Raw genomic sequence first — 12,589 nt, forward strand, 5'->3', positions numbered from 1 at the left:
GGCAGTGGCCCTCCATAACAAACTCCTAGTGATTGGGGATTCTTGCAAGATGGTTGCTTTATAAACTGGGATTTCCAAACTTATTTCACAGCAACTTTCTTCACAAGAATTTTTTGCCAGATTGCCAGAATTGTAGTATGGTTGACTTTTCTTGATAGAGTCTTGTGTCTCAAAGGAAGTGTGTTCTAAGTACTCACAATGGACCCCTCCAACCAAAGAAACCTGGGTGGAAACATTACAGAGCTTAATCCCAGAGGCTAATGAAGAAACATACATCCTCCTCATTAGAGAGGTGATGCACTGTGGGTGCGAAATGCAGTATACACTATTAAACGTGCTTAACTGACTTTCTTTGTTACAAGAGAGGGTTCTATGGAGGTGATTTTGTAAGAAAGAAAAAGTGTGAAAAGCATTACCAAAACATCAAAAGAGAGAAAAATGGTTGATTTCTATCTAATCCGGAAAATGAGATGCAATCTTTTTAAAGGCATACTCACCCTGCTTTGGTTCATTCTTCCTTTTTCTTGAAACTTATTTCTACATTAAAGGTGAAAATAGATTATTTTTTAAAATGAAAGATACCAACTCCACCCAAAGATAAACAGCAGAAGCAGTGTCCTGCAGGGGCGCTGATGGGAGGACTAATGGACATTAGGAACAAAGAAGCTAAGTAGCTGCTCTGCATAGCTTCCAAAAGGTCAAAGGGGGTCCCAGACATGACTCCTCAGAGGAAGGGCCAAGTGGAGGGAAATAGACCCCAGGAATGGAACTATGATAAAGCCTTACAGACTTTTTCATGGGCTCTTGGTCCCTTAGCAGAAACATAGGACTCCCAATTGATCAGGAAGGAAGAATTCCTCTTTTCTCATATGGTTTCCCCTAATGAAATCCCAAACTCCTTCCTTTCCCCCCCTCCCCTTTTTTCTCTTACTCTCTGTCTCCAAACTATGCAATCTAGCTTTGATATTACCATTCTGAATTGAGCCCAATCATTTTTGGCTTTGAACACTAAACTTTAATGGTTTACCATCTCAGTGCTTTTATCTCTTGGAACAAGAAGGAACTGACATATTAGAGGCACTGAGACAGTCACAATTGGTCTAAAAAAGAAGGTGGCATGGTATAGTTCACTGCACTAGTCTATGGTTTCTTAACCTTTTTGTGTCCTGGATCCTTTGAGTAGTCCGGTGGACCCTGTGGATCCTCCTTTCTCAAAACTGTCTTTTTAAGTGCATAAAATAAAATACATGGGAGATTGCATGTTCTTGCCCTCAAGGAGCTACATTCTTTTGGAGCTACAACATAGGAACAACTCCAGATATACTCATGGTAAACGGAAGCTCATCTCAAGGGAGGCAGTAAATAAACACTGAGGGGTCCTGGTGGGTGAGGAGAGCTGGAAAAGACCTCCCACTGAAGATGGGATTTGAGCCAAGGCTTAAAGGAACCCAGGAGGCAGAGATAAGGAGCAAGAGCATTCTAGGTGTGGAAAACAGCCATTAGGAAGGAACTGAGTTGGGAGATGGAGTGTCATATGCAAAGAAAAGCAACAGCAGTAGAAATTATAACTCAGAGAGGTAGGGTGTAAGAAGTCTGAAAAGGTAGGTAGGAAGAGGCTAGTTTGTGCCCTTAAAACCCAGTCATACATTTCCTCTGTGCAAGTCCTTTACACGTAATATGCTGCAGTCTGTTTACACCTCCCCCCAGGCATTGCTTTGTGCCCTTTAGGTCTCCCACCATTTCAATTCATTCCTTTGTGGAACTGTGTTCATAGAGACCTTATTGATTATCCCCAGGTTCCATATTTTTTCTCATTGACATCAGAGTAGCAATGCAGGATTCTCTCTCAAAGGAAACACCAGGATTTAAAAACTCATTTTAAAGACTCAGCAAATGCAGTGCTCCTTCGGAACATGAGCAGCCCCAGAACTTCAATCTCTTTTTTTGTGCCTCCCCTGGTACCCCTACCCCACCCTTCACAAGCACCCATACCTACCTGCCTTTCATTGTTACTGTCAGATTTATAAGAGCAAACTCACTATCCTGAAAAACATGGTTCAACTGTAAAAGACAAAGAAAATGCATTTTCACAACTGTGTCCAGTTGTTTAAGGAGGTGGGGATGGGGCTAGAAATCATCGGGAAAGCATAATTTTCAGGCAGTTTTTGTGTTCCATAAAGGCAGTGTGATTCAGTGGGTTCTACTTGTGGGTTCTACTGGACTTGGTAATGCCTCCTTTGACACTTACTGGGATATCTAAGTGGTACTCTGAGAGGATAGAATGCCAAGCCTGCATTCAGGAAGACTCCTCTTCCTGAGTTTAAATCTGACCTCAGATACTTCATTTCTGTGTGATCCTGGGCAAGTCATTTATCTCTATTTGCTTCTATTTCCTCATCTGCAAAATGAGCTGGCAAAAGAAATGACAAGCCACTCTAGTGTCTTGCCCAAGAAAACTCCAAATGGAGTCACAGAGTTGGACATGACTGAAACAACTGAATGACATCTTTGACACTTATTAACTGTGTGATCTCGGGCAAGTCACTAACCTCTCTAAACCTCTGGTAATTCTCTAAGATTCATTCTCCCATTCATCCCATGTTGTGGATGGGTTGCAATATGAGTAGGTGGAGGAGGTTCCCACCTTGAGGAGATCGATGCTCATTAATGTCATATTGGGAAGTCCAACATTTCACTGACTCTTATTGGGCTTTCTTATATGCCTTTAAGGAGCCATATCAAAGATAGAAGAGCCCTTTGAAGTAGCCTAGTCCAGTCTCATTGTTTTGCAAGTGGGGAAACTGAGGACCACAGGAAGGACAGTCACTTTCACAAGGTCACATGTGATCTAGGTTGGGGTGGCAGAATCAGAACTACTACCTGGGCCTCCTGATGCCCACCATGCCACATTGTAATCATATTTCAATGGTTAAAAATAATGCATCCAAACCATCTGACTCAGAGATGCCCCTGTCATACACAAACAGCATACATACAGTTCAAAGAGCTACCCAACCTTCCCTGCCCAAACAAATACATTTAACCAATTCCCAGTGGATTCATAAGCTTGGAAACAAAAAGAACCTTTAAGTCATTTAATCCAAGCTTCTCATTTTACTGATAAAGAAACTGAGGGCCAAAAGAGTTCAAGGGACTTGTCCAAGGTACAACTAGTAAATGATAGAGTCAAGTGTAGAAGCGAGATCCTCTGTCTCCGAATCCAGGGCATTTTGTATTGGACTACATTTAGGATATTGAGGGGAAAGTTCCAAGAAGCAGCATCAGTGCCTTATTCCACACTGGTATTCAAATCTACTCTCTCTCCAGACCTGTTCATTTCAGAAAAGAGAAATGCCCACCCCATTTATAAGAGCTTCTGAAAGCTCAGAGTATGGTGCTTTTGAAGTGGACAGCCCCGATGGGGAAAAAGTCAAAATACAACATGAGATGTGAAAAATGCTGTTGTACAGCTCATATTCTCTCAAATTCTTTTTTCTGGGCTCTTTAGTCATGCATACTTAAAAATCATCTTTTACCCAGTTTTTGACAAATGTCTTGCTGAGGGGAACCGTTGACTTGTCATCAAACACCAAGAAGCTCATTCTGATATTGTAGAAGGACACTGAAATAAGAGACAAAGAGAACAAGTGCATTTTGGACAATTAATTTAGAATAATGATTTCATTAAGGATTCATTTTCTCAAGGGTTTGAGATGAGATCTTAAGACAGAAATGCTTTTTGACCTAATAAAGGAACCTTGATTTTCAGTTTGCTTCCTTTGACTCACAGGCAAGAATCAAAGCCTAGAGCTTTGATTACATAGCCTAAATCAAGTGGGAAGTTAAAGCATTTATTTGGATTTTGGCCTCAATGATCTGGGCAGCCTTCCTCCTTTACTTCTGCTATGGGGACCAAAGATGTACAAATTAGGAATTGATGTAGTGGGGCAAGACCAGAAAAACTTAAAAAGCTACTTTAGATGACTGTCAACATCCATTTTCAGCCCATTACATGGTGGTTCTGTCATTCACCTGAAGATCCCATCCACATGCTTCTTGGCATAATGGGAAGAGCACTACATTTAGAATCAAAGGACCTGGGTTCAAACTTTCCCTCTTCAACTGTGTGACCTTGTACAAATCACCTAATCTCTCTGGACTTCAGTTTTGTTATGAAGAAAAATGAGGGGGAAGGGAGGCTGGATCTCCAAGGTCCTTTGCCTGATGCTCCCATGGACTCTAGTTTCCAACTTGAAGATGTTAAAGATGCCAGAGGCAACTAACCCAGGACTAGGATGGCTGCATTATTCTATGATTGGAAGCACATGATGGTGCCAGTCATTTGTTTGTCCTCCCAGTGGACTCCTTTCAGAGGAGGAGGTAGGGAGGCAAAGAGGTGAATCTTAGGAGATGGAGAGGTTTCCCTTCTTTGAGGTAAAGCTAAATAACAGTTCTCTCTGTTTCCCACTTCTCAAATGTCTTATAATCTCCATACCAAAAGATTAGAGAAATAATAAGAAGCATATGGAGCTGAATACCAATGCAAGAAGAGGAATGATAGAGAGACAAGAATTGGGTTCTATAGGGGTCAAGAGAAGATATTCCCCATAGTGAGAAGGAAGAAAAAAAGAAGGAACCCCATAGCTTGCTTCCTTGTTTTTCTTTACCCTTAAGATAGATATGGACTTGGAGATCTAGTCCAAATCCCTTCATTTTACAGATGGCAAAACTGAGGCTCAAGGTCCCACAGAGGGTGGGAGGCTCAAGATCCCACAGAGGGTGACACAGAATAGAATCTAGTTCTGACTTTAGATTAAGTTCTTTCTAGTAGTTGCCAGGGGATCCCCTCAGAGGACATATAACCAATCCTTCACAAATCCCAGGATGGAAGAGGGAAAAGGACACACATTTGAGTGACACCATGGAGCAGCACCTGTGGGCTGGGCAGCAGCAGGCAAACTTGTCATTTGTGAACTTGTCATTCCTGTCGATACAAAGGGCAATGTAGAACCCAGCAACTTGGTCTGAGATGAGGTAAAAGGAGACAAGGATGAAGAAATATAGGAATTTGGGGTGAATTTGGAAGGCGTCTCCATCATGGGTACAGAGGATGATGTCGCTCCAGCAGCAAAGATTGTAGTAGAAGTACTAAGAGGCAGAGAAGCAGTAGACACTGCATGAGACTTAGTAGAAGTAGGTCCCACCCAAGAGGATGATGGATTTGCTGACCAGGAGGATGTCATCACAGAGGCTCTGGTTGTGGTCCAGAAATGCTTTTGTGTTACTGTGGGATGGACAGTAACAGATGATGAGGACCCAGCCATTGTGGATAGGGGAGGACTGGAGATTAATATGGTGCTAGAAATTCTTACAGGTAGAGTTGAAACATTAGCAAAAGAACCCATTGGTGTAGTGTCAAATGTCATCGTTGAAGGTTTCACCACATTTGTAATGGAAGAATAAAGACCTTGAGGTATAGTAGATGAAGCTCCATTATCACCAGCTGTGTCATTACTTGGTACTGATGACATGCCTGAGGTCTTAGGGGATGTGAATGACCTAGTTTCAGCCAAACTTGTCGGCATGGTCACTGTAGATCCAGGTGGTTTGGTGATGCCAGAGAGCCCCAAGGTAGATGTGGCCCCAGGTTCAAGACCTGAGGAGGTGTGCATAGAATCTACAGAGCCAGAATCAGTCTGAGTAACTAGAGTGCCAACATCTGTGCCCTTATTTGATACTGATGATGTCTTCAAGGTCTCAAGGGATGTGAATGGCCATCTAGTCTCAGCTATACTTGTAGGCATGATTGTGGTGGATATCAGTGGTATAGAGAGCCCCAAGGTAGACCTCATTCCACCTTCTGAACTTGTGGATTTACCTGGTATAGATGCATATGTAGTTGTGGCTTGAGGAGCTATTTCAGAGTCTACAGATGGTAATCTAGTCTGCAAGTTTGTTGGATTGTAACTTGGTAAGAATGTTGTTGGCAGGATTGTTGTCAGTGGAACTTGAGATATGGGTCTAGTGGCTAATACAGATTTAGTGGTTGTCAATGTTGTCGATGAAACAGAGGTTCTGGCTGGTTTTGAACTTCCTGTCATGTCAGATATTATGGTGGTATTCCCTGTGGTAGCTGTCATTGATCTTGTGTCAGAAGATAGGGAAGTGCTAACTGTCATGGCTTGCCCAGGTTTCAGTGTGTTCCAGGAAATGTGGGCTGATGGGGAAAGGTGAATTGCTACAGAGGTAGCAAGATTATTGATTGGAACAGTTGAAGTTGGTGGCATGTTCTGAGTTGCATTTGAAGGAGCTGTTGGGTCAGTAGGTGCATGAGTTGCTGGGAAGTTCAGTGTAGTCATGGCAGTGGTGATGGCTGAAGGCATCATTGTGTCCATCAGAGTAACATTGCTTGTTTCTGTGGTGTCCTCAACTGGGGAGGATGAGATCAAAGTCATAGTTTCATTGGGCCCAGTTGAGGGTTCTGTGGGCAATATGAAAGATGTCTGGGTGGTTGCTGCAGAGGGCTCAGTCATCATAGCACTGGGAGTATTCAAGACTTCTGTAGTGGAGAAGGTAGGCCTGTTCACAGGTATCAAGGACAGGTATGTGGTCTGAAATGCTGGGGCCATAGATGAGGGATTCTCAGATAGTGTGGTAGCAATGGTTCTAGCACTAGAGGATGTTGATGAAAGTTGAGAGACTGGCGAGCTTGTTCCTTCAACTGTTGCATTTCCAGGAGTAACTGAAAAATTGGAAAGATCTGTTACTTTTGGTCCAGTTTTAGGAGATAGGGGTTATTATATCAACAAAAATCATCCATTTTCTTCCCCTGTTTTTGGAGAACAAAGGAACACCACAAAGAAAATCAAATCACTTATTGGCTTGGTTTAATTTAATGCAATTTCCTTATACTTGAGTAGGGGTGAATAAATCTCTTTCAGCTCCCATTATGCCCCTAATAGATAATGTAAGGGCCATGTAGATTAACCCAGTACTTTAATTAGCTAGTCTGAAGAGACAGGGGAGAGCCGGCAACCTTTGTCCTGCATTCCTGCGGTTCTACCCAAATTGCTTGTCTCCTGATGTGTTATTTGTCACAATTCCATTACTGACCAATTTATGTTAAGAAAGATGGAAAGTATATATCCCATAGTATGTTTGCAGTGCTTTGGATTTGGCCAATTATCAATTGCTTGTCTGCATACTTTAGACAACTGGGGTTTAATTTCCGCCTCATTTCAAGTCAATTTAATTCAATTAGGATGTCCCAAGCACCAACTATGTGCCTATTACTGTGGTGCTGTAGGGAGCCCTAGAAGTATAGGAAATAATTGCTGCCCTGAAAGACCTTACAGTCTTCGTGGGAAGGCAATATACTTAAAGAAATATTAATCATCTTCTATGTACAAGATTCTGTGCTAGCTGTTGAGAAAACAATGACAAAAGACAATCTCTGTCTTTAAAGAACTTGCACCCTATTGGGAAGATTGCACAGTTGGACAGGACAGCAAATGAAAACTAAATTGAGAAAGAAGAAAGACTAATAACTGTGTTGATGTTCATGGGATATGGAACCTGAACTGAGCCATGAACGAAGCTAAGGAGTCTGAAGAAGTAGAGGTAAAGAAGTGTATTCCGTACATGAAAAATGGTCTGCACAAAGATTTGGAGGTGGGAAATAGAATGCTAAGTTTGAGGAACAAGAAAGACACTTTTGCTGAAACAAAGAGTACATGAAACAGAGTAACCTAAAATAAATCAGAAAAAGGTAGCCAGACAGTGAAAGGATTTAAATGCCAGGCTGCTAAAGACTTTATATTTTATCCTCAGGCTGTATGAAAAATGGATTGGAAGAGTAGGGAACCTGGAAGCAGGAAGGCTGTGTAAGAGGCTATCATAGTAGTCAAGACAAGAGGTGATGAGGGTCCAAACTGAAGTGGTGGTCATGTGAGCAGAGAGAAAGGGACAGAGGTGAGAGATGTTTATGGAGACTGAATTGGCAAGACTTGGCAGCAGGTTAAATATGGGGGATGAGAGAGGGAAGAGTCAGGGACAACTCCCAAGGTTGTAAACCTGAATGACTGGAACAATGGAGGTAGCCTCAATGGAAATTCAGAAGTTTATAAGAGGGATAGGTTCAGGGCTGGTGGGAGAATAAATGATTTCCATTTTGCACATGTTGAGTTTGGAATGCCTATGGGACATCCAGATGGAGATGTCCAATAACCAGTGAGAAATATAGAGCTATAGTTCAGAAAAGGAGTTAGTGATGGATTTGAAAGATCTGTGAACCATCTGCATAGAAATAAGAACCCATAGGAGTTGATAACTCACCAAGAGGGAAGAAAGGAAGAGGCCCTGGAATGGAGCCTTGGTGGTAGAAAGGGGCAGGAGAGTAGAGGGACACCTACAGTTAGGGGAGGAAAATTGTTCATGAGATCGACTCTTCTATTTTACTACCTATGTGACCTTGGTCAGGTTACTTAATATCGCTGTCCCTCAGTCTTCTCAACTGTAAAATGAAAGTTGGGCCAAATGGCTCTGATTTCTCTTGCAGATCTAAATCTATGATTCTTCTGGTCTAGCAAGAGTCTGAGAAGGAACAGTCAGAAATCATTCAACCAACATTCATTTTTCAGTGTGCTAGGTGCTGCCTGCCCTCAAATGGCTACAGTCTATTTGGGAGAAAAATAGGTATCTTTGTGGTAGGAAGGGGAATCAGTAACTAGAGGGAGGGCGAGAAAGGGCCTTATATAGACAGTGGTACTCGAGCTCAGCTTTTAGGAAAACAAGGGATTCTAAGATATAGAAGTGAGGAAGGAAGGGCAGTACACAGTCCAAGCACCAGGGACAGCTCTATGTGAAGGTGTGGTAGTAGGAGATGGAGTGTCATGTGTGATGGGTAGCAGGAAAGCCAGTTTTCCTGGATAACCATGCCTGAAGCAAAGTAATGTATAATATAAACTGGAAAGGCATCTTGGAACCAGGTTGTGAAAGGCTTAAATGCCAAACAGAGGATTTTCTATTTCACCCTAAAGGTAATTAGAAACTGTTAGTTTACTGAGTGGGAGTGAGAGGTGGATAATACGGTACTTCAGGAAAAAGTACTTTGACAGCTATGTGAAAATGGACTGGAGTGGGGAGAGACTTCAGAAATAAAAGTTTGGAGGCTATTATAATAGTCCAGCTCTATGGTGATGAAAGTTTGAACTAGGACGTGGTTTTGTGGGGGGGGGGGAGAAGGGGTGGAATGTTCAGGAATTGAAATGACAAAGACTTGAAAACTGGTTGGATATTGAGCATGAAGGATAGTGAGGACTTGAGGATGACTCCTTAGAGGGTCAAGGAGCTGGTTGTAGGGTAGTGGTGGCCATGATAGAAAGAGCTCAGAAGAAGGGTGGATTAGGAAGAAGCATCATGGCTTTTGACATAGAAATATCCAATAGGCAATTGTCAATGAGAGACCAGAATCTAGAAGAGAGGTTTAGGGACTGAATATGTGGGATTGCATGGGAGTCAGTGAGAGACTTTAGAGAGAATGGTCCAGGACAGAGTTTAGGGGAACATCCACAGTTAGGGGAAGAATGGATGATAATGGGATCAGAGATATCGAGCTGGAAAGAACTTCAGAGAGCATTTAGTCTAGTCATTTCCTTTTTATATGAGGAAACTAAGGCCCAAGAAGATTAGGAGCTTATCCAAGGTCATGCAGAAAATAACAGAGCTGGGTCTCTAGCTTGTGCCCTATGATTTCAAATTCAGCAAGTAAGTTCATCACTCTTTTGCATTGATCAGGTGGCAAAAGAGACCAAGAAGGAAGAGCCAAGAAAAGAGAGAGCAGTGTCATGGAAATCCAGAGAGGAGAGGATGAACAGGGTTGAAAGCTTCCCAAAGAAGTCAAGAAGAAAGCAATGATGAGATAGATCTTTGGTAACCTTGGAAAGAACAATTTGAGGGAGTGATGAGTTCTGTGACCAGACTGCAAGGGTTTCAGAAAGAACGTGGAAATGAGGGAAGGAAAGAAGATCAATTCTCTCTTGGAGGCAGCTGGATGTCTCAGTGGATTAAGAGCCAGGCCTCGACATGGGAAGTCCTAGAGTCAGATCTGGTCTCAGATACTTCCTAGCTGTGTGACCCTAGACAAGCCACTTAACTCCCATTGCCTAGCCCTTACCACGCTTCTGCCTTAGAACCAATAAGCTGTATTGATTCCATGACAGAAGATTAAAAAAGATTAAAGAAGGTTAAAAAAGTCTTTCTTGCTCCTCCTTAATGCGAGTGCCTTCTGTATGTTGATTATCTACAAAATGTCCTGGATGATGCTCTCCTCCATCAGACTGAACTCTTTGAGAGCAGGGACTGTCTCTTTGCCTTTATTTATGCACTTAGCATAGTGTCTGGCACATAGTAGGACATTTTAAGTGTTGAAATAAATGCTCCTTCAATTGAATTTGGCCAATGGAGAACACTAGCTCCCAAGAGAATTGGGAAAGGCTTCTAGTTGAGGAAACACCAAACATTTTCTAATTTATTTGTGAAAGGTTAAGAGACAATCCCCAAACCATATAAACTATTTGGGAAAATACACAAAGAAGAAGTCCTACCTGGCCTATCCTTGAGTTGTTCTGTGATAGGCCTGAAAAGAAAAGCAAGTCTCTTAGACTCATGCACTGCCTTAAGCTGGCTCTGGGCATGGCTTATCTAGGGACCATGGAGAGCCCCCAGCACCTGAAGGTGCTGCACCTCTGTCTCCAGAGAAACAGTCATTGCTCAGCCAGTACATCTTGAAGCTAGACATATCCACCCTCATCATCAGGATCTTCTAATGGATTTGCTTTTAGACTTAGGAATGATTCCCTTGGCTTCAAGAAACAAAGAAACACATCTCACCCTTTCCCTGTTCTCTATCCAGAACTTGTTCCCCTTTCTCCACATCCTTCCCACCTCCTGTCACACCCTGCCTCCAATCCCCCCATTCCTTGTCCATTCTGTCCTGCCCTTTATCCACATTATGAAATCAAGTGACACAATATGAAATGCTTCAGATTTCCTGTGTACTTTTGTTGCCAAAGTTTAGAGGAATTTTTACACTTATTTTCTAGTTCCTAAATGCATTATTTAGCCAATTAAAAGAGATATTTCCTAGTTTAATCTCTTTTCTAAAGAAACAGGAGTTCTTAACCCGGGGTCTGCAAACTTGGTTTTTTAAAACGTATTTGATAAAACTAGATTTCCATATAATTGGTTTAATCCTATGAATTTTATTTGAGGCATTTAAAAACAACACTCTGATAAAGAACCAAGGGCTTCACTTGGCTGCAAACAGGGATTCACAAAAAAGTTAAGAATTTCTTTATAGAACAGAGTCCCAGTGATATACTGAGCATATTGGGAACTGACTCACTTGGTTGGGTCTGGACATCGTAGCCCAAATCAGGCAACTTTAGTAGCACTTAACCTTCTTGAAAAAGAATTTTCTATTAGTTTGCCTTCTGTGTATATGTTGTATTGAATCCCCAGAGTAATAGCTCCTTGAGGGCAGAAACTGTCTCATGTTTTGTCTGGCTGATGATCCTAAATGGAAGCCAGGCTCCTTGACTCTAGGTCACTGAGAACTTAACATTTGTTCAGGTGAATTGAATTCAATTAATGGTCCACTTAAAGAAATGGGACTTCTGCTCTTCCCCCCATTTAAAAATCAGATCTAGAGACATCATAAAAGAACATCGGTCTACCTTCCCATAATCGGTAGATGAGAAAACAGCTTTTTAAAGGTTAAATGATTTGTCCAAAGTCTGCAAATGTGATAAACATGTTCATTGCCATTATCCATCTTTAGAGATCAATACTACTCAGAGGCTTCAGTACAACCATGGACTCAAGAAGACAGTGTTCTGCTGAGACCTGACTTTTTAAGGAGGGCAAATGGGTCTGAACTTGAGGCTATTAGCCAGCGCTATTAATAGAGGAGCTCAGGGAAGTTCCAAGTGGCCTTGCCCTGTACATAGCATAGGGAATCACCAACTGACAACCTCACGTTGGGTAATAGCGCATTTTACTGTAGAGAACAGTTGTGTAATTGCTTCATGAGCATTGGAAAGATGAGGAGTAAGTATATTGTGTGTTAGTCATTTGTGTCTCTTGGGACAGCAGCTTGGTAGTACAATGGGTATAGCCCTTGGCCTAAATTTAGGAAGGTCTGAGTTCAAAACCAGCCTCAGGTACTTTCTAACATTATGACCCTGGGCAGGTCATTTAACATTAGTGTTTTCAACTATAAAATAAGTACAATAATAGTACCTAATCCATAGAGTTTTTGTGAGGATCAGATGAGACACCGTATAAAAGTGCTTAGATAACGTAGTGCTGTTACTATTATCTATCTCAACAGTTAAATAGGGCTAGTAATATGGGTTCAGTATATAATATGGTCTCTGAGGCCAGGACCACTGAGACAATTTGACCTTATAAGCTGGGCTAGACTATTTTCTGTTTAGTTGAGCAGTTAGTATTAAGGATCCCTCTTTGTGAACTTACATCATACAAATCTAGTCCGAGTCCCCTCTCCCCCTCCCCAAGTATGTTTTCA

General features: G+C 41.9%; 1 protein-coding gene across 1 annotated transcript in view; it reads right to left on the bottom strand.

Moving 5' to 3' along the window:
- ADGRG4 (adhesion G protein-coupled receptor G4) overlaps window positions 1–12,589 on the bottom strand; it is a 94,307-nt gene that overhangs the window by 59,742 nt on the left and 21,976 nt on the right. The window contains exons 3-4 of the mRNA XM_056809847.1: window positions 4,919–6,742; window positions 3,524–3,622 (exon numbers count right to left, since the gene is read on the bottom strand). Of these exons, the coding sequence (XP_056665825.1) occupies window positions 3,524–3,622; window positions 4,919–6,742 (1,923 nt within the window). The remainder of the gene's footprint in view (window positions 1–3,523; window positions 3,623–4,918; window positions 6,743–12,589) is intronic.

The sequence above is a fragment of the Monodelphis domestica genome, chromosome X (genome assembly GCF_027887165.1).
Source record: "Monodelphis domestica isolate mMonDom1 chromosome X, mMonDom1.pri, whole genome shotgun sequence".
In the NCBI taxonomy this organism is placed as follows: Eukaryota; Metazoa; Chordata; class Mammalia; order Didelphimorphia; family Didelphidae; genus Monodelphis; species Monodelphis domestica.